The sequence below is a fragment of the Chiroxiphia lanceolata genome, chromosome 8, assembly GCF_009829145.1.
Source record: "Chiroxiphia lanceolata isolate bChiLan1 chromosome 8, bChiLan1.pri, whole genome shotgun sequence".
Taxonomy (NCBI): Eukaryota; Metazoa; Chordata; class Aves; order Passeriformes; family Pipridae; genus Chiroxiphia; species Chiroxiphia lanceolata.
The window spans coordinates 5,917,501-5,942,500 of NC_045644.1; the positions used below are offsets into that span (position 1 = coordinate 5,917,501).

Sequence of the window (25,000 nt, forward strand, 5' to 3'; positions counted from 1 at the left end):
GCTTATTTATTAATGAGTGTAGTACACAAGCTAATGGGGTTGTAATGCAGATGCACCTAAAGCTCAGAGGATGACAGTCTCCAGGCACCATGTTCCACTTCAAAAGAGAGAGGAGAGCGAGCAGGCTGGGAAAACATTCCTACATGATTTGAAATGGAGTTATGGTAAGGAGTTTTGTCTGTGTCTGTTTAGAAGGATGGTCTGTGAGTGTTGCTGACTCTGCCGCCACAGGATGTGGGGTTTCAGAATAGGAATGGGATAGGACAAGAGGGATAGGAAAAGGAGAATAGCTTTAGTTGTAAGAGGGTTGATTTAGATTGGGTATGGGGAAGAAATTCTCCCCCGTGAGGGTGGTGAGGCCCTGGCACAGGTCGCCCAGAGAAGCTGTGGCTGCCCCATCCCTGGAAGTGTCCAAGGCCAGGTTGGACGGGGCTTGGAGCAACCTGGGATAGTGGAAGGTGTCCCTGCCCATGGCAGGGGATGGGAATGAGATGGTCATTAAGGTCCCTTCCAACCCAAACCACTCTCATTCTAATATACCAGTGCCTGAGCTGTAATTCCACTAGATCCCACTCTGTCCTCTGTGAGGGGGTTTGTATATGATTTGTAAGGTCACATCAGGTCCACATCCTAGGGCAGCACCTCTGCCCTAGGAGAAGTCCTGAAACTCCTGGATCCCAGTGATGAGGCATCCCCCTGGGATCCAGTGATTTGTGGGAAGATGGGAGAAACGAGAGACATCCTGTGGCCAGGGTGGTCCGTGAAGGGCAGAGTGTGTTTAAATTACAGTTTCTATGTTCAGCCTTTAACAAGCTGCTTCTGAGGTGGCAGTTTATAGACTGTTATTTCAGTTAATTGTAACAGCAGTTTTTTGAAACAGTATTTTTATTGGTTTTATTGATGTGCCCCGCTGGTTTTCCGATTCTTGCTTGGTTACCTGAGAGAAAAGCTTTCCCTCCTGATCCAGAAGATGCAGGGATGGCCTGTGGCAGGGAAAGGCTCTCTACGTGTGTGTGTGTGTGTGTGTGCAAAAGTGCCTGTCTTGCATATACAATGGGCTGTAACTACAGAGTTCCAAAGAGGTGATCCGAGGCACTGTGGTGTGTTCCAGAGAGTGAACATGGAGTGCTGGCAAATGGTGAGTCAAATGAAAGAAAATACTTTGTTTGTTTTGTTCTTCCTGCTGTTATAGGGTTGTATTTTGGGGGTTGAGGTCAGATTGGTAAGAGGTGAAGCCAGTTCTTCATTGGGTAGTGCCATTTTGGGAAAGGTCCTGCCAAAGCACATGGGCAACAGTCTCAAAGCCCTGTAGAAAAGCTTTGCGGAGTGTATCTCTATTAACAATGCTGTTTTAATTGGCATGTGTTAGTTTTTCTGAGGTGCTCTAAGGTCTCCCCAGAACCTTCTCTAAGCTCTCCCAGCCTGGCTCCATAGCAGACGGTCTCCAGCCCTTGGAGCATCTGTGTGACCTCCTTGGGACTCACTCCAACAGCTCCATGTCCCTTCCTGTGCTGGCATCCCAGAGCTGGAGGCAGCTCTGCAGGTGGGCTCTCACCTGAGCAGGGCAAAGGGGCAGAATCCCCCCTTTGTGCGAATGAGCCCAGGACACGGTGGGGTTTTGGACTGCAAGTGCACATTGTTGGGTCATGTTGAGCTTCTCATCCACCAACAAGCCCAAATCCTTCTCCCCGGGGTGGCTCTCAACCCATTCTCCGCCCACTGAGTTCAGGTTTGCCCCAAACCAGGAGCAGGACCTTGCACTTGGTACTGTCGAGCCTCCTGAGGTGGCACAGCCCCACCTCTCCAGCCTGTCCAAGTCCCTCTGGATGCCTCATCCCTTCTCTCCAGTGTGTCACTGCACCACACACTCTCATCATTCTCCAGTTGTGCACATCAGATCCTTGGCCAGTCTGCCCTGATGGAGTTCCTGTGTGTTAGGCATCAGGTGAGCCCAGAGTTGGCCCAAACAGGAGATGCTCAGAGGGCACAGACTTCATTACACCTGCACTGGGAACTTGCTCTGAAAAACGTCCTGATGAGTTGAATTCTTAAGAGGTTCCTGATTTATCTGTATCTTAATTCATTTTAATAGGCTGGAGTATCTGCAGGTGCTGTTGGTTATAATTCTTGGTGCTCACTGTCATCTGGAATTCATGCACTGACGCACGTCAAGGTGGACATCCAAAGTCAGGGCCCTGTTCCAATAATTCAGCCTTAAGTTTTTGTCCTTCAGTGTCCCCGTGCACCAGCTCAGAGACCTGGGTCTTGCAGTAGAAGGGTTGTAATGTGTATTTTAACTCTCTTAGGTTTTGGACTTTTTTTTTTTTAATCCATGCATAATTGGGATTATATCTATCTGAGATATGTGGAAAAAAATGTAAGTTTTACTTCAGATACCAGTTAGCAACTGGGCTATCACTGCAAGGCACGGTTCTGGGTAGGGGTGGTGGGTTTATGTACAAGGTGATGCTGCGTGGCAGTTGCCCTGAGCTGGGGGATCATGGTGAATACCCCAAATCAGAGGAGATAGTGGAGAAGCAGAGGGAATGTGGTGTGTGGTTTCAGGGTCCCCTGCAGCCAGCCCTAACACAGTTAATTGCCTGTGATAAAACCGACCTCACAGGTCTGATGGGAGAGTTCTTTTATATAAGAAAAAATGTTTTGTAACAATTTCTTGTAAGTGCTAAAATTAACTGACTTTCTTTTTAACCTAATTATAGCTAGAACTGATGATATCACCTATGCTTAATGTTGCCGAACATCTCGAGTGTGCCACCGCTTGGAACTTGGCTCAATTTTAGTTTCTTGTTTTAAAACATTTAATGTGAAGCATCTGCTTATTTGTTGCTTGTTCAGAGTCTTTTGGGCATGTGCTTGATCTCCCCTATTCTCAATCTAGAACAGGGTGGTCCTTTCCAACAAGAAGATGCACAGAAATTGGGGTTTTTTGTCTTTTCGACAAATTTTCCCGTTGTTCTGCTGCCAAACCCACTGATTTGAAGCAGAAATATTTATGAAGATGTCGCTCTGATACTCAGAGTATTTTTGTTCTCTCAATAGGGCCCAGCTGCAGGTCTTTGAAGAGTTTCATTCATGGAGGGGGGTGGGTCTCTGGGGAAGGTCTCTGAGCTGTTTGTGGGGCTGAGCACAAAGGAGATACAACTTTACGGTGCTGATGAGCTCCAGAACTAACTGGGGTTTTCTTGACCTGAATCATTCCTGAAAGCACAGAGGAGGTGGAAACATGCAGAATGAAATCTGGAGATAACAAGAGTTAGCCTGGAAAAGATGTGGGTGGGAAACGGGAAGAAAGCAGTCCTGGAATTAGTGACCAGCATGGAGGTGGACCATGAAATCTGCTGTAGAGCAGTGAGGTCAGACAGCAAGTACTGGGATGGTCCAAACCAGGTGAGTTCAGGAGGATGGGTGGAGACCAAGGTAGAAAAAGGGCAGAACGTTAAACGGACCTTTATCCATAATGAGATTCACTTCTCTGAAAACACAATAAATATGTTCAGGAAAAATAAGCCAAGACCACACACACACACAGAGCATTGTTTTCCTTGGATATGTTTCTTGTGTTCCTCGGGAAGTCTCCGCTCTCTGGTCACTGTTCCCTCCATGGTCTCACAGTACCATGTCCCAGGGCAAGATCTTGTTTGAAATCTGTGTCTCCCTATATGGGATTCCAATCAAAACTTTAATGGTACAGGGCAGTGAGTAGCATTTAATGACCTTCAGTGCTATCACTTGAGTCTTTTGGGCATTGACATTGATTTTCCTTATCTTGGCATGTGAAGACAGGAGTCTCACTCTCTCCTTTGAAGTGTTTGCTGGTACATACAGGATAAGCAGGCAGCAGCTTTTCAGGCATCGTGGGCTTGGGCAACCCCAGATTCGTTCCCAAATTTAACATCATTAATTGCAAAAATTGAGGAAAAAAATGAGGCCATATGGATATCTTTGTATTTTACTCAAGAAGTGTATATTTATTATTTATTATATTCAGTTGATAATTTTGAATATTAATGTACTTATTTTATTATTTATATTTATTTTATTATTTATTCTTATTTATCCAGAGTTTATATACAATGCCCAAATTTTTGTGCAGATGCCTCTTTTCCAGGGTTTAAAGACAGGATGCAGAATTCCTGACTGATCAGATCCATAAGAATTTGCGTCTTTGATAATAGATAAAAGCAGAATAGAGAAAATATTTCACAGGTTGTATGACAAGGAGTAAGTCTTAGTCCTGAGTTGTTGTGCTCTTCCCTAAATGCATCAATTTGTTCTTAATAGGTCTTAAATGCAGCGGCATCGGGGCCATTCGACGCGAATTGGGGGGTTATTGTGTTTATTGCAGCTCTCATCCTTTTTTTAATCTCTCCCTCCCATCATACAGACACTTCATTTATAAGAAGCTAAATTAAACTATGTCAGGATGTGCTTCTCCATGAATTTTAAACCTAAAAATCTGCTTTGTTCGTTGATTCAGTTGTGGGGAAGAAATGCAACAGAGCCACCCGGCTATTTGAACTCTTTATTTGCCACATTTACAATATTAATAACATTGTTTCTAGAAGTTGTCACATCAAGTAAAAGATCTTCATTCCAGGCTGTCTTTTGGGGCCAAATCGAGACTGGATGCATGCATTTAATAAATTGTAGTCTCAAGTAGTCATTTTGGTAAATAATTAGGTTCGGTGGAAGAATAAGTTAGCATATTGTATGTATCTAATGTTGCAAATGTACACACAGCAAACTTTGCCATTAATCAACAGTCAAGCACTGTAAGTTGGGTCTCATACATAATGAATTGTTCTTAAACCTCCTGGGCTTCATTGATAGAAAAATAAGAGAAAACACAAGTGTAGTAAGCTTTGGAATAAAATTTAACGAGATTGCTCTGCATCCCGTAATCGTTTCGGAATCATTAGAGACCAGATAATTCAGATGCAGTTTTGGGGTGCCCTTTAGCCTTCATCTATCAAAGAAAGGCTATTTAAATGACATTTAGGTGTGGATAAAATACATTTTCAGTTAATTTCACAATAAAGGCTTCAGTAAAAACACCAGCTAACTCTGTGTTTATTATGGAACAAATAACGCCACATCACTGAGTCTCATTTTAATGTTAATTTTGGTTTGCTAATCATTACTGATTCTTCCATTTGAAGAGTAACACACCAGCTATTTCTCTAAGAGAAAAATTATTTGCTAAGACAAGCACAGATGTATGTGATTATGAGAAAAAGACAGTGCAACTTTTTATACAGGCCCTACTTCAGGTGAATTCACATGTCTGAGAGTTGTGTGGAGAGTTGTCGTCAGTCATTTGCTAATCAAACAAAAAAATGCCATTTAAAAATAATACTCTTAAATTATACTTGCTACTCACACCTGTTTATGACAAGAGTGACTACTCAGGTCAACAGTGAGTTCTCCTGCAAATGTAAAAGTTTACTCTGATTTAGAAGCTCTATTTCTGTAGTAATTACGTTACTAACAAAAATTGCAGAAATTGCTCCAAAAAAATTAAAAATGAAAAATTACATAATTGAAAAATTTAAAAATTACCAAAAAAAAATTCATAATTTAATCTGAGTCTGCCCACATGTACCAGTGACCTGGAGGTGACTGCAGGATAGGAGAAGCTCTGATTTTTTATTTGTGAGTTTAACTTTTTTGGTTTATTTCTTAACCAATTTGAAATAAAGGGACTTTTCACTACTTCAGTTATAAATCTCTTCTTAGGCAAACCTCTGGAAGTGAGGTAGTTTTCCGGGGATAAAACCCTCAGATGTGTGTGGCTCCAGGCAGTGGAACTGAGCTTGGGATGTTGTGTTCAACCAATCGATTATATTTAATATACACAAATATTTTATAAATATACAGATACTTTATAAGTCTGTTATGGGAGCTGATACAACATCCTCATGATATTTTTCCTAAGGAAGCTGCCAGCTCTTGGCTTCACCCCAAAGAACGTGCCAGCAGAGCTGTTGTGATATTTTCTCTTCCTTTCAACGCAACTCAAGGTCCGTCTTGTTTCTGTTAAGGTTTATTAAGGACTGAGGCAAAAAGTAGCTGAGAAATAAATAATTGGAATCCTACCCCTTTAAAACATGGCTTCTCCCAACATTTCTCTGATTTTCATCATGGTTAAACTATTTGGGATGATCCTGAAGCCAATCTGCTGCTTACATGTTTATTTTGGAAGAGCAGTAGAAACTTCCAGTTCTTGGCAAGTGGTTTGGAAGGAGCCCGTTAAACTGAAACAGGTGGTGTTTCTGCTTTTCTCCCGCTCTGCTAAAACCATCTTTTCCTTCATTTCATCCCATGCAAACATGAGAAGTCACAGAAGAAACACGGCTGGGATGGAGCCTTGGGAAGACACCTCTCAGCTGCACAAGCACAGGAGCCAACTGGCTTCCCTGGTGTGTTCAGGCTTTACAAAGGGCTGTAATGGAAAGAGAGGCATGGGATTGCAATAGGAATGGCATGGAATAGCTGTTGGGTGGGAAAACTGGAGCAGCAGGGCTGCTCCTGGGCTGTGGTGGATTTCCATGTCAGGGGTGATCATATGGCTCTCTTGGACTTCACCACCACAGGCTGGAGATCTGATCAGCAGAAGTGATTCCCTGGCCTGGAAAAAAAGTCTCTTGCAAGTGTACACACAGAGACACCCACTTTTAAAAAATACATATGTATTTTAGATGTCTTTTTGTAGCTTAAAACAAGCTTTTTTTTTTTCTGTTGGAGGAGTTTGGAGTTTTAATTAAAGCATCACACTGTAAAGCTGTGAAGGTGAGCTGGTCATGAGCAGCTGAACATCCATTTAACCAGTTTATTTGCATAACCAAAAAGTTAAGACGGACGTGTAACTCACTGCTGACATGTTAGAGGCTGCCATGTTAATGCAAACAAAAGAATTCTGTGTTAAATAAAATAAAATAAAGTAAAAAATGTAAAATAAAATATAAAATAGTGCAATAAAATAGAATAATAACATAATTAAATAAAATACATACAAACTAAAACCTTACAGCAGTGATTACTTGTTGACCAGGTGAAAATACAAAAACCTTCTCTTTGAATTTTTTGAGAGGTCAGGCAGCACCCAACATAATTCACTAATGAAAACAAGTGCAGTGACAGTCTCTGATGAAAGTGGAAGTGATTTAAATAAGACTGGTGCATTTTAAATAAATCCTTCCCATTCTTTATTTATGGAATCATTCTAGCCCCATTTGAGAAAAAGGTGTTGGTATTTAAGGAAAGAAAATTATATTCTTTGGGGCAAAAGTAAAGCAGATGGATTTTTTGTATATTCTGGTTTTCGTTCTTTTTCTCTTTAGATGAATATGCTGATTTTATTTTCCTGTATAAAATTATATCTTGTTGAAGGTTTAAGACTTGAGCTTCCTATAGGTAAAATATAATGAGTAGCCACTTTGGCTTCCACCCTGTGTGTTGGTACCTCTGTGACCAAGAACAGGTCCTTTCCTTGGGGATCACCAAGGGCAGGACATTAAGAAGGGCTCCTTTTTCTTATTCCTTGCTAAAATTTAGGCACAAGTAGTTAATATGACTCTTAGATGGGTATTTTTCCCTAATTTTGAACTTTTTCCTGACCATCATTCACCCCCAGTAGATCTCCAGTAGAGATTCTTGAAAATCCATGGATGGAGTAGAGTGTTCAGAAACCTTCCAAGAAGTCTAATATTGAGCAGAGGAATTTCCTACAAGGGGGGAAATTTCCCGTTATGTAACTCATCTGCTCCCTTTTCCTGTTTTGAGGCCACTTTGACGTTGCTTTTCAAACAAATGTGTGGTTTAGTTGGACCAAGAAACGGCTTTGAAGCCTGAGAAAATCCTTTAAAAGGCAGCTGGTGTTTTCAGTTGGATTTTTAATGCCTTTTGTAGGAGTCCTGCTATTCAGGTTTGGAATGGGAAAGGGGAGGAGGGAAGGGCAGGAGTGGGAGGAGGGGCAGGAATGGGAGGAGGGCCAGCAGAAGACACCCATGCATAAGCTATGTTGGTTCTTTTTCTTTATTAATGCTGTCAAATTCCCAGGAATAGCTGTTACCATCTCTAGCCAAGCAAAATTAATATGAGGGGTTTTTATTTTTTTTAACTCCCTGCCAATTTGAAGCTCTTGGTGTGTATGTTGGCAAGTGGAATTTGTATCCTGTAGGAAAAGGAGTCAGTGCATTCTTGGAAGGAAATTCGTTTTCGCTGTGCAAAGGGTTCGCTTTCTTGGCTGAGGTGGAGGTGGCCATGGAGCTGGCAGGTGTTGGGAAAGTGTCTGGTGTTGAACTGCTGGGAGAATGGTCCCACCAGAAACATCTGGAGATGTTCAGCAGTGATAGGGCACTGCTCTTAAAACCAGTAATTTAAAAAAAAATTAAAAAAAAAAATTTTACCCAAACAGCACTTCTGCAGGGAACACCCGATAGAAGTGAGACATGTGTGTGTGATTGTTTGAGTTGGAAGGGATCTTAAAGCCCATCCAGTCCCACCCCTTGCCATGGGCAGGGACACCTTCCACTAGCCCAGGTTGGTCCAAGCCCCGTGTAACCTGGCCTGGAACACTTCCAGAGATGGGGCAGCCACAGCTTCTCTGGGCAACCCGTGCCAGGTCCTCTCCACCCTCATAGCCAAGAATTCCTTCCCAGTATCCCATCTAACCCTGTTCTCTGGCAGTGGGAAGCCATTCCCTCTTGTCTTATTTCTCCAGGCCCTTGTCCCAAGTCCCTCTCCAGCTCTCTGGGTACTTTTAGGCACTGGAAGGGGCTCCCAGAGTCTCCCCAGAGCTACTCCCAGCCTGATTTGGGGGTGAATGATGTTATTTTGGACCTGTTAGGTTGGTCCCTGTCTGGCAGCTCCTGGGGCTGCTGCTCGCAGAGCTCCAAGGAGATGAAGTCGTTCAGTTTTATGATGACATTATAGTCCAAATCATTTCCAGACTCCTGAGAATGTGAAACAAGATGATGTGAAAAACATAAGGCGACTGTAGTTTTGAGCGCTTTCCGTGCTCTTCTGGATAAATAGAGCAGAAAAGTCTCCCAACTTCTCATGGAGGTTTCAGAGGTGTTCTCGTTATATTCTGTCATTATTATTTTGTCGTAGCTCCAGCAATCCATGGTAAAATGGAGCCATATTTTGCTGTGTTGTATCTGTGTGGAATAATGGATTATCCCTTGTGCTGGAAGCTTGGTTTGAGTCCATATTGGAGGGTTTCATGTAAAAAAATTTATGCTTGGATGCTTGGATTCTCATACTTTTTTTTTTTAGGAGAAAGATTATTAATTAGAAAAATAACATAAGCTTTAGACATCAGCTTTATAAAGCAATTTGGTCCTACTTCACACACAAAAAGAAAAATCAAAAGCATTAATTTGATAACTAAATGGAAAAGGAGAAATAAAAGTACACTTAATTACCAACAAACTGAATCCAAATCTGATTCTTCTGTGTTGTTTTGCCTCTGCTCCAAACCACGGATTCTGGTGTGACCGGAGTGTTTTAATTGTCCATCTCTGTGTCCCTCCTGTTGTCTGCCACTTCCTCATCAGTAATTACGTGGTTAACAATTAATCGGAAAGTGAGTTGGGGCTGGGGGACATGGCAGGGCCGTTTGATCAGGCACCAGGCAAGTGAGGGCCTCGCTTCTGAGAGCGGCCCTGACCCGGCTCCTGCCAGCACATCATTTATCCTGTCTGGAGGCAGCGCTGGGGCTGCCGCTGATCCCGCCGACATCCTGTCGCTCCGGCTCCACGGGCTGTTGTGCATCAGGAGTGGGAAGACGCTCAGTCTCTTCGCAGAGGTGCCTTGTGTCAAAGGCAGAGCCAGTGCCTTTGATGCCATTACTGGAACATCACTCGTTTCATTTGCCTTGGCTTTTTCCTCAGAGAGATCTCACAAAATACTGTCACTCCCTCGCAGTGTGCTGGGAATTGGGTGTGGTTTGCTCTTTCCCCACAACTGGGTGGCACAATTCCTCTACTTTTCCATTGTCTCAGGTTCACATCTATTTTGATGTTTCTACAATTCTCTCCTTCCTCCTGCTTTGTGACACATCCAGCCTCTCATCAGAAGGCTCTGCTGTTGAGGAACTTCTGGCTCCGCCTGGGAAAAAAAAGCTGCAATAATCAGAAAACCTTTGGATGGCTCATCAGTGGTGCTGAAGGTTCTGGATATGAGGAGACTATTGACAGGGATTGCTGTTTTGGCCATCACCCTTGGTGTTGTCTCTGTCACTTCCCAGGGGTGCATTACTAGTGAGCTGTTTGTTTATTGGTACCCTGAAATCCTGCAGTTTGGAGAGATCCCCACCACATCACAGCCTTGGAAGCACCAGGAGACCATCACCACCCATTTCCCAGCACTGCTCTGCATCCCTGAAAATGCGCAGGTTGGGAAACACAGCTGGATATGTGCAAATCCAATGTTCACATTTTCATCGCTCTCATACACACATTGCTCTTCCAGAGGAGAAGAAGCAAAAAAGGAGCAAGGGAAGAAGCACATTTTTATTTACAGGTGCTTTCTGTTCGCTCGCTTTGCTCTTCAGACCCTGCAAGCAGGAGCTGCCATTGAAAATCAAATGAATTCTCAATTGCTTCCTTCCAATTCAATCAGGGGAGGAAAGCAGAGACCTGCCACGTTGCTGGAAGGAAGCGGAGCAGAGGAAGGCACGGGAGCGGCAGAAAGCTGCTTCCTTTCCTCCTTTCCCCAGGGATAGTCCCTGGGGAGAAGGGACTGTGCCCTTGGGGGACATGGAGGAGGAACCTCCACGGAAGCACAAGGATGTGTCATCCACCGTGGGTTTGGGTGGTCTTCTTGCTCTCTGACATTTCCTATTCACACACAGCATTTTCTTCATGCCGATCTTCCATGGATTTTTTTACAGCTGTACCTAAAGTTGTGTCATTGTTGCATTTCTAGAGGTGATGAGTGTGCTTTTTTGTTACTGCTATGAGGAATCCTGTCACCTTTATCTGAACAGAAAATAGCTGGAGTCTAACTCCAGATTAAATGTTCTGAGGTTTTTATTCTGCTGATATACAGAATGTGCACATTCAGTTTTTTCACAGAATCCCAGAACAGTTTGGGTTGGAAGGGACCTTCAAGACTGTCTCATTCCACCCCCTTGCCGTGGGTAGGGACACCTTCCACTAGACCAGGTTGCAATTTTTATCATTGTAATTTTTCATTTCTGTCTCTCCCATCAGGGCAGAGGCCTCGGCTGCCTGTGAAGTGTGTGAGGGAGCGGAGGAGATGCCGGAGCCACTGGAACAGTGCATGGCCTGGCTGAGAGCTTATTTCTGTGAGCCAGCCACCCTGATGAACCTTCCCGTGCCATCCTTCCACCACCCACTGCTCCAGCAAGGTCAGTGCCACGGGACACCCATCCCCTCCCTGCTCACATCATCCAGGGGTGCTGTCTCCCATCTCCCTCATTCTTGGTCAGCAGCAATAAAAATGATGTGGTTCAGCTGTCGACATGTGCTGCCTGAAAGATTGGAATATGAACACATCTAAAGGGTTGTGAGCTTCTCAGTGACAGGGTTGTTCACTTAAAGTAGCTTTTGATCAGCAAAAGGGGGGTTGAGGCTTTGACATTGCTTTCTGCAACTCCCTGACAGGAGGGTGGAGCCGGGTGGGGATCGGGCTCTGCTCCCAGGGAACGAGGCACCGGACAAGGGGAAACATCCTCAAGTTGTGCCAGGAGAGATTTACGTTGAATATTCGGGAAAATTCCTTCGTGGAAAAGTTTGTCCAGCCCTGGCATAGCTGCCCAGGGCAGTGGTGGAATCACCATCCATGGAGGGATTTAAAAGCCATGTGGATGTGGCACTGGGGGACATGGTTTAGTGGTGGTCTTGGCAGTGCTGGTGGATGGTTGGACCTGATAGTCTAAGAGGGCTTTTCTAACCCATACAATTCTGTGATTCTATGGTTCTGTGTTCATCTCAATAAACATGGACCATAGAAGCAGTCAGTGATAAGTTGCATAAGGTAGCTGTGGTTTTATTCCTCAAAGTTATTGTAAAAAATGTGTTGGTATTTTTTAACAAAACAATTTTTACCAAGAAGTTGTTCTGTTTATGTATTTAGATAAAAACAGGACCTGAGAAAAAAATCCTCCTTTCCATCCCCCATTTACTGTCTGTGTTCCCCAAGACCTCATAACAGAAATCAATCACTTGATTATTAGTAATAATTATCTCAGAAGTCTGATTTTTGCAGTGTCTTTTTGTCTGCCTGTGAATGTCATCATTTCCCAGTGAATAAGGGATTCTCATTTTTCATGAGCTTTGCACAGCACCTTTGTTTTCATGAGGATCTTCTGTACTTTCTCTTCCCTGGTATGAAAATTCCTCAGTGTGAGGAATTTTCCGAATTCCAGGATGGTACTGAGGAATTTTTTATTAGCTGGGATGAAATAAAGTGCCATATTGTGAAAACTTTAGCACTGAGGTGAATGTGAAAACGGGCAAAGCCGGGTGGGAAATAGTTACTGCTGCTTCTCCTTCCATCTCTGAACATCAGGGGAATTCTGCTTCCCAGATTATCCACCAGAAGATTATAAAACATTTAAAGTAATGCTTTTACTTTCATTAATTTTCCTAAATGGGCTAACTGAATTCTTTTTAGCTTGGTGAATGAAATTCCTTGGTCTAAGCACTGCTGTTGCTGTTTTAGCTGCTGGTTTGGGGTTTAGCCCTGAGAGGTTTGACTTGACTTTGTGGGAGACTTTGGTCCATCCCAACAACCTTCCTGTGCAGGCAACACTGGAAAAATAAGTATCATTGTTAATAGGAAGCATCTAGAGGGAAAGAAATCATCACCCTTGAATTCTGGGGGGTGGAGAGAAAGTTCTTCATCGCTACCCAAAAACACAACCCAGCCAAAAGGTGCAGCAGGGTTGGGATGGAATGTGAATGGTGGCCATGAACATCAACACCAGGTCTCTGCAGCTCCTGTGGCTTTGTGAGGGATGAGACTGGTGGTCCCACTGTCCAGGCTGGTCCTCATGAGGTTTGACCACCTGCAGCACAATTTGGGTGCTGGGGAGGGGCTGGAGGGCAATTTTCTCATTTTAACATGTGCAGGTTCAGGTTTTTTTAATTTAGTTCAGTTATTTGTTCTTGGACTGAGACCAGGTGTGTGTTTTTTATTGGGGGAAGGCATGGACGTAATGGAAACACTAATGAAGAATTAATTGGCTCAAATCACAACGATGTGAGAGCATTTCTGTTCTTCTCTTGTTTTCTCCTAGTAATGCTTTCATGAAATAGAAAAAAAAAATTCTATATTGGAAGGAATGTGGAAATAGATGTCAAAAATTTGTAAAAACTCGTTTTAAAAGTTATTTAGGAGAAAGGTAAGGTAAAAATCGAATTATGATGGGTTGCATTTCAGTTTATCTGTACGTCAGAATTGCAGTTGTGCTAAATTAGGAATTTGGTATGTATTTACTTTTTCACATTTACATTTGAAAGTGCCTACTCATTTCTCCAGGCACTTAAAAATGCAGAATAAACATAAGTGAGATCATGAGGATCCAAAGCCAAGAAGGCTTTTTCTCATCATATTGCTTTTCTTACATCTCCGTTCATCAGCAGCTCTTCAGTGACTCATGGGGCCCTGAGCAACCTGGGATAGTGGAAGGTGTCCCTGCCCATGGCAGGGGCTGGAACTGGATGAGCTTTAAGGTCCCTTCCAACCCAAACCAGTCTGGGCTTCTGTCATTCTGTGATCATTGAAACCTTTGGCCCTTCTTTTCCCCCCTTTTTCTGTAAATATAACCATTTACAGTGTGGTTCTTTGATATTTGGTGATTTAAGTTCCATCCTAAAGTGATCAGCACTGACTGATGTCTTTCTAATTTCTTTCTAATCAGTGCTTATATCGAATTTTATTTTATTTTTCTGTACTAACATCACCCGGGGACAGCAAGGTTTTGCTCACATCAAACACACTAAAGAGGTTCCTCATTTAGCAAAAAAAGTGTGAAGTGCTTTGTGATGGTCAGTTCTCTGCAGCTGCTTTAGGCTGATTTTTTTTAGCTGTAGGACGTAGTTTCTTGTGGATAGAAAAATCATGACAGTCACCTCTTAAGTTAGCAAGAGCAGAGAGATGGGCAAATTCAGAAATTAGAGTTACTCTGCTTTATATTTGCTCTATTTAAAAATTCTATAAAAATTCTATATTTGCTGTTTCAGTGGTTCGTTCTATGTCTTAAATTTTTCTAAAGTGCCTTTAATTTTCTAATTTGCTGTTAAAAGGGGAAAACACACTTAAAAGTACTCCAGCCATCAACCCAGCACCACCACCATGTTCACCACTAACCCATGTCCACATGGTTTTGAACACTTCTTGGAATGGTGACTCCACCACCGCCCTGGACAGCTGTGCCAGAGCTGGACAACCTCTTCCATGAAGGAATTTTCCTTAATCTCCAATCTAAAGCTCCCCTGGCACAACTTGAGGCCGTTTCCTCTTGTCCTGTCCCTTGTTCCCTGTGAGCAGAGCCTGACCCCCACCTGGCTCCACCCTCCTGTCAGGGAGTTGGAGAGAGCAAGAAGTTTGAAGTTAATTTCCCAACACCTCCAGAAGTTGTCCAGTTGTCCACCTTACTGGTTGTCCAGTTTTGTCTATGCAGCCAATATATTTATTTTTTAAATGTAATTGAAAATCTGGAATTTTCAACAACCTGTGTCATGACTAGTGCTCAATATGGAATTTCATTAAGTAAAGAAAAATAAGGTTTTCCTACTTCTCTGAGGGGGACACCTCAGAAAAAAAACCAGATATTCCTAATGGGAAATGTTTTATTGGTCTTAATGTATCCTGGTCATTTATCTCCCTTTTTATATGAGGAAGAACAATGGATGCTGTGATTGTTTTGAAGCCTGTACATGGATTGGTTGATTTGTGGGTTGGTGACACGGGGAAGGCAGTGGTGAATTGGTCAGTCCTGAATTCCCTGACATTCCTTTACTGGTGGTTTCCGACGGGGATGGCTGCAGTCGCCGGGAGCGTGGCCACGGCACCGGGGAGCGGGTGTGTGTTTGCAGACCAGATGGCTCATTAGAGCAGCAAGAGCAGAGGAAATTGGAGACACACGAGAGTTTTCTTTTGCCCTGTGACAAGCAGCAGCCCTGGGCTTCTGCTCCTTGTGTGCCGTGCGGTTCTATACCGCTGTCCTCAAAGGGTGAGCACTTTAGCTGTGCTAAGCCATGTTTTTATGTTCCTGAGGGTGGAGTTCCTCCATCAGGTCCTTGTACCAAGGTTCTAGGCCTGAAGTAAAGCTGAGCCTATCCCTCAGACCAGCTCCGTCCCCCTGTTCCTTCAAATGAGCTGAGAATTCCTGTGTCAATGTGAGGGAGTTGGGCTTGGCAGGTCTGGAAGTGGCATTAGGGCACTAATGGTTTTAAACTGAAGGCAGGGCAATTTAGATTGGATATTGGGAAGAAATTCTTCCCTGTGAGGGTGGTGAGGCCCTGGCACAGGTTTGCCCAGAGCAGCTGAGGCTGCCTCATCCCTGGAAGTGTCCAAGGCCAGATTAGACAAGAGAACCTGGGCTAGTGGTAGGTGTCCCTGCCCATAGCAGGAACATGATGGTCTTTAAGGTCCCCTGTAACCCAAACCATTCCATGATTCTGTGTTCATCTGTGTCATCTTGCAAGCCAAAGGCAGAGAAAAGCTGTGCAAAAAGATCCAGGAGGAGCAGCCTGAGGATGGAGAGCAGAGGGATGAGCCACATTAGTAGCTGAAATTTCCCGTTCACGATGTAATGTTATTCATCCAAGAGGGGATATTGATGAAACATCTCATGCATAATAGGAGCAGACAGTCTTCAAAGAAACTGGGAGCACCTCCATTCTCCCTCCAAAATGACGTTCCCAGGCCTGTAATCAGTAATTACCCTGTGATTTCCTGGGAGCCTCCTTGTTCAGACACTCAAAGAGGAGAGCAGTGTGGGTTGGTGAACTGCCACAGCCCCTTGCAAAGGACAGTGAACACAGTCAAACACCAGTTATGGGCTGAAAACACTCTTCATTTTCTGGTGTCACCTCCACAGAGTTGGACTTGTCCATCACCCCAATGCTGCTCACCTGTGCTCCCTAGGTTTGCAGGGCTGTGGGATCTGTCCCTCTGGAAAACATCCATGGAGAAAATTCTTCCCTAACTGCATCTTGATTGCTCTTCACCCTTCCTGGAGGAGCACATAGTAGCACCTTTCTTTTACTGACTTTGCATATTCTAAACTATTTAAAAAAAAAAAAAACAAAACAACGCCTGCAGCAAATTAAGAAAGAAAAGGGGATTTTTTTTGTGTTTTCTGACTGTAAGTCAGCAAAGGCTAAAGTATTTTTTTATTCTTTTTTTGTTATTGGAATGCTCAAATTACAGGATTGTGGGGCTGGTAATTTGTGTACTTCTAAAATGATGAATTGAACACCCACTCAATGCTTATGTTTAAAAAGTTTATTGTTTTAAATGCTTATGTTTTAAAAGATTTTAATGGCTACTCACCCTAATTACAGTGTGCTCTGTATCCTGAGAGTAAATTTTTCTCACATACATTTAGCCAAAGAGTTTTTCTATATATGAAAATTACTTAAATAAGAAAAGCATTTACATTATTCAAATGAATACAGATCTCTTTTCCCCTGCTTTAAATTAGAGTTTTTAAAAAAATCATAAAAATCATTGACTTTATGGAGATATTGTCAAATAAAGCTGAAAAGTTTGAAGCCTCAGGTGCCAGTTTATGGATAACAGTGTAGGAACTCTGTGCTCATGTCCAGTGGGAAAGAAATGGCTGGTAAAATGTCATTCTTTAGAAGACAAGAATGAAGAAGCAGAGGGGGGAAGGTCCAAGGCTCAAAGGGGAGAAGGTATGAAAAAAACTGATCAGAAAAATAGGAGTAGTTGGAGAGTGCTCAGGGATGTCAGATGTCAACCATCCCCAATAGGAAAATCATCAAACTGAGCCTACAGAGAGACCAGGAACCAACTTGTCCCTGTATCATCTCTCCATAGTTCCATCATTTCCAGTAAAAATGAAAAATTCAATAAATTCAGCTGAGAAAGTGGGAATCCACCAGGTTGTGTAAACTGCCAGAGGACAGGGTTAGATGGGATATTGGGAAGGAATTCTTGGCTGGGAGGGTTGGGAGGCCCTGCACAGGTTGCTCAGAGAAGCTGTGGCTGCCCCATCCCTGGAAGTGTCCAAGGCCAGGTTGGACAGGGCTTGGAGCAACCTGGAATAGTGGAAGGTGTCCCTGCCCATGGCAGGGGTTGGAATGAGATGGACTTTAAGGTCCCTTCCATCCCAAACCATTCTGGGATTCTATGACTCTATATTTTTTATATTTATGTTGTTCTTAAGCTACATTGTTGAGTCATCTGCTGAGGAGGAGGCAAGACTTTCCTTTCCCTATACAGATCCCAAATGTCATTTTTACCATTGATTTATGCTGCAGTTTGTGAAATTCTCTTAGTTTTTTAGTAGAGATCCAATTCACTAAAGAAAAAAAGAGTTGAGAAATGTTCCTGACTTTCCCTTTCTCAACCCTGCAGCTTCATCAGACATGCAAATACATTTCCATTTAGGCTTTTATAAAACGTTAAATATGAAATAATCTGCTCAAAAAGGTTCGTACTTCACATATCTGGACATGGCAGATTCAAGTGCAAAGAGATGACAAGCTTTCATATTTCTGTCTGCCAACTCAAAATTCAAATTCCAGAGACTGGCATCTTCTTTTATTAGCATTTCATGTGAGAAGAGTTTTGATAAGGAGAAAGTCACTGTTTTGCAAGATATTTAATGGATTTTTACAATCCAATACTTTCCTACAGTTTTCTACAAACAGAAATCAATCTTCCCCAACCTTCAGAAATGGAAACAACAAAACCCCAGACTAGCCCAGTTACTTTTATATCTCATATTCTTTTTCCAGCTCAGTTGACCCATTGCTTTCTATCAACTATATGTTTTTTAAAACAAAAACTAAACAAAAAATCAATACAAATGCACTCAGGACAAAAATATTTACAAAATTCCTGACCCAATTTCTGTTGAATTCAGAGCAAAATTCCCATAATTTTTAGTGGAAGCTTGTGTGGTTTTAAGTGTATCTTTTAATTAGAGTTCACTGTTCATAGGATAAATTTTCTGCCAAATATGGGCCATTTAGGACAATGCAGGCCTTCTTAGGTGCAAATATTCTGATTGCAGATGTTCATGGGCCTTTGGTGGAGCCTCGTAGGGTAACTATCACCTGAAGTGTGACCTTAAAAGAGAAATAGGGGTGGGGAGATCCATATGTCCTGTCATGGTGAAGGCAGTGAAAGGATCACTTATTTTAAAAAATTCATTTTAAAATTAATTATTTTCAGTAGGATAATCCTTTCTTCTCCGTGTTCTTGATGTTAATTACAGGTTGGCCAAAGTTAGAATAAAAAAACATTATCTAAATAGAGTTTTTTAGGTAAGAGTGAAATGTTCATCTGTAAAATGCAACATTTTTACTTGTTCCCAGAGAATTTGGGGATACTGGAGCAAGCCATGGTGACTCTGAAATAGCTGCAGGGATGTGAATACTGAAATCATTCCAAAACCAGGCTTTTGTTTAGAAAGGAAAGATTTGTGTTTTGGTGCTGGAATATTGGGAATATTCTTTCCTATGAGAGTGGTGAGGGACTGGAATGGATTTCCCAGAGAAGCTGTGGCTGCCCCATCACTGGAAGTGTCCAAGGCCGGGTTGGACAGGGCTTGGAGCAACCTGGGATAGTGGAAGGTCCCTACCCATGGCAGGGGGTGGAAGGAGATGGGCTTTAACCCAAACCGTTCTGGGATTCCGTGGCAGGGACAAGGTGATCCTTTAGGTCCCTTCCAGCCCAAACCATTCCATGATTCTATGATCTATACCTTTACATGTATCTGCAGTGGGATCAGTTTCACTGCAGCTGTAAAAGCCACGTGCACATGATGCTTCTTTATAAAGTGAATTTGTTCAAAATAAGATCCTTTTTCTCCCCCTGAAATACAAGGAATCAGTTGACCCTGAGCTAAGAAACATTTTGACCAACCCGGTAACTTTTGACATTGCTGCTTGTATGTGAGATTTAGATAAAAAGGTAAGAATTGAAGGTGGAAAAAACCCACCAGTGTAGGAAAATTACTTTTTGTATCCAGAGCCGCGTGTTCATCATCTTCACCCAGACCTCACAACCTGCTCTCATTGCAGACCTGTGAGGAATAAGTTTAATTTAATTCATTTTTCCTTTGATTTGTTGGCTTGCTTGCCACACATGCAGCCCCACGTAACCTTTGAACCCCTCCTTAATAAAACCCCATGCAATCAAGATAAAAGGAAAGGATTTTATAAATACAGGCTCCCACACCCATTTTATTAATGAACTTTCAGGCAAGTTTCCTTAAAACCCCTTATTGATGGGAAATATCATCAATACTCATACATTTAACCTGTTTAGTGTTTCAAATGTGCTTAATGGGACTGTTACTATGGTGAGCACCTTGTTTCTAAGTAATGTTGTTAATTTTTTTTCAGAAAATAACAATATAGTGGCATTTCCAACAGCCTTTATGTTAAGGACACATAAATAAATTCCTCTGAGGGGAAGAAAATTCGTAATATAGATATTTTGCTGCTTCTTGACCTAAGGATGCCCCTTTCTGACCCATTTCCAAGATGTTTTACCACATGTCCTGACCAGTTTATTTGCTGGGAAAAACAAGGACTTGCTTAAGTGTAAAAACACACTTTTCACTAGAAATTTGCATCCTGCACTCTTCTCTGAATAAAATATGCAAGAACAACATAAATGGCACACTCCTTTTTTCCCTTTCTTTCTTTTTTCCCCATGAATTGGGCCTTTGATGTTCAAGAGGAGCCAGTATTAAAGGACATCCCTAGAAGGCTGTAGAAATTGTCCCTATTTATGACAAATGTAAAATAGTACAAATCGAGCTGAATGTGATGGTGTCATTAGTTTGGGAATCGCATCCTTGAAAATAACTGTGGAGGAGCCAAATCGGTTTAAAAGAAGATAACAAAATGGTTTAAGCTACTTAGGTTGAATGCCAATTATATTTTAATATTCAACTGAGCATATTTTACTAAGAAAAAAGGCAGCGTCGACGCATGCATAACTCATTGGCAGCGTCGACCAGCTGTGCCACTCTTCTCTTCGAATCACTTTGTGCATTTTAGTAGCATGGTAATTTAGTAGAGAACTACCTGAGTGATGGCATTTTCAATGAGCAGGTAATCTACAGAGAATTTTTATATGGTTATGAGTTCTGTGCTTCAGCCTGGCAACACAAAAATACATCAAGACCAATTACGGTATCAACTTTCAGCGTGATACCCTTGCCACGCAAGTGCATGTATTTCTGCCCCAGGCATTTCAAATTGCATCTAATTTGAAATCTTTGGGGTTTTAATTAAATTTCAGAATATATGGAATTCTTCATTAGTACCTGCTCTGAATAGCAGATTATACTTCTCTCAGTCTCTCGTTAAAGAAGTAGGCTGTGGTAAATAGCATGTTCAAGAACTGATCATTTGTGGTGCCTGGATATTGGGAACAGAAATAGCGGAATGCAAAATAATATCAAAAAGATTATTAGTCCAGTGAGGGACTCTTGATTTGTATTTTAATGGAATTTTACATTTCTCTTAATGATTTGCAAATTGTCCTCTGATTATAAGATGCATTAAGCTTTTCATTTTAATGGAGAGACACAGCCATTAGCAGGAATTTTTTTCTGTCTTCTTTTTAGAGTGCTTCCCTGCAGCAGATAAATATTGAAACCATTAACACCTTTTGATGTACTTCATAGTGCTGCAGCTTGCACCAATACATGAATGAATATGGCCCTTTTAAATTTTAGCACTTTGCTGGAAGCTCCTGGTTGTCGTTCCGTAGGTGAACAATGACCGGAGCCGTACGTTTCCATATGTTGATTTCCTTATAATTAATGTTCCAAATGTTTCAGGGAACATCATTCATATTTAATGCCAAAAGAAATAGTAAAGCCAACAAAAGTCAAGATCTGAAATGCAGATGGAGGGTGCTGTGACCTTAGCTCTGACCATCCTTCCAGGGAGGAGGGTTTGTTAAGGATTCGCACACGGCTTCGCTTGGGCCAGAACACAACGGTCTCCTTTGTTGCAGACACCAGGATGCACGGACACTCTTCATTTGTCAATCTGAAAGTCAAATTTCCTCCTTGCTTTCAGCTTAACGTGAACCCTTAATGTTGTATAAACATGTTGTGCCTGTGCTGACTTCATTGGGTTTGGCAGGAGGGCACAGGATGAGGAACAGCCTCTTTTTTGTGGCAGCTTGCGAAGCACAAGAAGGATTTTCCTGATACTGCAGAATTTCTTAAAAAAGTATGGCTGTTAGATAAGGTAAATCAAAGAATCACTGAATATTCTGAGTTGGAAGGGACCCACAAGGATCATCAAATGTGTGATTATTAACCTTCTCAACTTATTAAAATCCCTGTAATATTCTTTAGATGCTTTGGAAAATCAAATAATTCTTTAAGAGGTGCAGGACAGGGGTGTTTCCCCAGCCCCAGCTGCTTCTCACACCCCAAATAACCCAAATTTCTGTCTGTGCTTTTGCAGACTCTCCTCTCCTGGCAGGTTACCTGTGAGAACTTCCTCCAAACTGATTTTAGGGCTGCCTGTTAATTGAACAACCTCTAATCTCTGAAATCCCATCAGGGGTCACTGGTAGGACTTCTCCTCTGTTTGCTTCCAGGATGTCTGTTTAAATAATTTGGATCTCGGGAATTCCAGTTGCAGTTCATTTAAGCAGAGCTGTGTGATGGCACCAGTATCAGTCAAGAGGCTGAGTGACTTCATGGAGTCACACTTCACCTCTTCCCAGTTGTTTTGGTAGTTGCTTAAATACTTATTAAAGAAAAAAAAATAAGAAAGAAAAAGAAAAAAAACCCACACTTTGAGATTGAAGCCAGAAGATTCTGGGAATTATTTGCTGCTGCTGCATTCTTGGAAGGATGTTGCATCATCTTTGAATTAGTGTTTGGAAAGTGCTATGTGCGTGTTACATTCATACATTAAGTAATTGTAATTCAATAATGAATTAATACAAACAAAAAAAATAATCAGTGCTTTGATACTGGTTTCATTTGTGTGCAATAAGCAAATGGTTCCATTTTTTTTGCATTTAAGCAATTTAAAAGTATTATTTTGAACATGCACATTTACGAAGAAACTTAGAGAAAACTAAAGGGTTTGCTGTTCCTATTTTAGCCCAGCGAAGATCTCACACTTTGTTCACGTAGTAAAGCACATTTGCATTGCATGTGTCATATATTAATTTTCTAGGGCAGGTTATCTTTGGCAACAGGATCTTCACAAAGCAACTGGGGGTGCAGATTTCTTGCTCCAGAGGCATTTGGGAGTGGATATTTGGGGCCGTGCTGAAAAATGAAACAGCGAAAACACGTCATTGGTGTAATTCTAAGTGGAATTGTAGAGAAAAAGCAATTACGAGTGAAGCAAGGAAAACTAAAGGAGAGACGCTGGTGCTTCCCAGCCTCCCTCCCCTGCAAGGCCTGGGTCCTCTGCCATCAGCCTTCCCAGAGGACACCAGGATACCTATGCTGACATATATCAGTGGTGAACCAGCATGGGGAAAGTGTTGTCTGTGACAGGTTTGAAGGGAGATGATGTTTCCTTTCTCCCAAATAACCTGGCTTGGTGTTGCCCCGTTTCATGGATAGGTATAGAATTGGTTTGTGGATGTACTTCTTGGGGAAATACAGGTGATTCCTCCTGGCCTGTGGGGCAGTAGAATGGTTTGGTTTGGAAGAGACCTTAAAGATCCTCTAGTTCCAAATATATATATATATAGCATTCCAAATATATAGTACATGATGTAGTAGTCTAATAGAGGAAATATGTCTGTGCTTGTGAGATAATGTAACAAATTCCAGTTTGCAGAATCAGTTTTACACAAAGCAATGTGTCAAAATTGAGAGATTATTCTCCTTTCATAGAATCACAGACTGATTTGGGTTGGAAGGGACCTTAAAGATCATCTCATTTCACCCCCTGCCATGGACAGGGACACCTTCCGCTATCCCAGGTTTCTCCAAGCCCCGTCCAACCTGGTCTGGGACACTTCTAGGGATGGAGCAACCACAGCTTCTCTGGGCAGTCTGTACCAGAGCCTCATCACCCTCACAGGGAAGAATTCCTTCCTGAAATCCAACCTAACCCTGCTCTCTGTCAGTAGGAAGCCATTACCCCTTGTCCTGTCTCTCCAGAACCTTGTCCAAAGTCCCTCTCCAGCTCTCTGGGTATTTTTTGTTTCTTTCCTTTCCATCATAGGAGTGTGTTGGAGCCCTGAGATGATGAACAGCAAACTTGTAGGACATATATATTATTAATTTTAGAGGCCATTTTTCACACTTCCTTCATGGTGGTTCTGAGTTTTGTGTACTGAGAGGGATTCATGGTCCTTGTTTGGGTTTGTCACTTTGTTTCTCCAAAGCTGCCCAATTTATGCTCAGTTTTGTTACCCAGTTTTGCACTCCCGGGTTTAGTTTTACCACTAATGATCCTGAACCAAGACCTCAAACCAAAAATCGTGATGAGTTGGAAATTTTGATGTTAGTGAGCTTAATTTATAGGGATGAACTGGAGGGTGTACTTTATCACCACATGTGAGCATTGAATCCTTTCTCTTCACCTTGTATTTTGGGTTCATTAATATCACAATGACACGTGCAGCGTATCCATAAATCTTGGGAAGTTTTCTGCAGAACCTCCCTGCCTGTTCCAGTCTAACTATAACCAGATGGTCCTGCCTTCCCATCCAAAATCCCAGTGTAATTAGGAAACTGCATCTCCTCTGATTTATTTAGGAACTCTGGGCAGGTTTCTGTGTCTCATTAACAGGACGAGTCAGAAGAGCTGGATTGTAGCAGCACATGGGAGGCTGTGTTTATCTTGATTTCCAACAATGCAAATTGAGGTAAATTCAGTTTAATTTTGGGGGTTTTTTCTCTGGAGAGGGAGAGGAGTGACCTTCCCAGGCCTGGCATCAGCCAGGCAAAAACAAGAACTCCAAGAAATGGGAAAAAAGAGAGTTGAGGTGTGACCAGAGGTTCCATTCATTGTGAACCAGCAGGAATTTCTCAGTTTTAAGTCAGATGATGGCTACTGGTGGCATTTTGTCACACTTGGCCCTTTTGTAGAGGTTTTGTATGAGAGCAGAGTTCAATTCTCAAGCTCTGTCTGCAAATTGCAGCTGATGAGGAGAATTTAGGAGCTGTCCAGGTGAAGTTCTTGGTGAAATGGAGAGAAGTCCCTCATTTATTTCTATCTTGGATGGAAAAATAGAGATTTAATTTTCTGGCCCAGTCACTTAGAAATTGCAGCCGAGCTGGTGCGTGGTGTCTCTGGAAGGACTATTCTGTGTCTGTTCCAGAACAGGAAAGAGTGTTGTAGGGCATGAAACAATGATAAAATATGACAAGTTAAGCTGAGTTTGCAGTGAATGAGGAGCTGGTTGATGTTTCTCAGTTGCCCAGATCTGCAGGTCTCTTGTATTTATGTCTATAGCAGTTCCTGTGTGGGTTAAAAATGTTCATGAAGTCGTTAAAAGGTTACTTTTACATACTTTGCACAATCTCCTTCTCCCAAAATTGATGTACTTGAAACAAAGCAAAAATATTTGCTCCTGGAATGAGATTTTTTTGAGTGGAAAGTGTAAGGCTGGATCAGATTCCTGTCCATGGTCATTCAGCCTGTTGGGATTGTGAAAGTACCAACAGGTCTTTGTTGATGCTTCAGATTTGAGTTGCAAGACGTTCATGCTGCAGATTTGGGAACCTTGTCTTCCTTAAACCTCTCCATGCTCCCTGCACTGCCCAGGTAGGAGTTGGATGTCCCTAAACCCC

General features: G+C 42.2%; 1 protein-coding gene across 1 annotated transcript in view; it reads left to right on the forward strand.

Annotated features, from left to right (window-relative positions):
• MGMT (O-6-methylguanine-DNA methyltransferase) overlaps positions 1–25,000 on the forward strand; it is a 140,263-nt gene that overhangs the window by 97,136 nt on the left and 18,127 nt on the right. Inside the window, exon 5 of the mRNA XM_032694973.1 lies at positions 11,241–11,398. Coding sequence (XP_032550864.1) covers positions 11,241–11,398 — 158 coding nt within the window. The remainder of the gene's footprint in view (positions 1–11,240; positions 11,399–25,000) is intronic.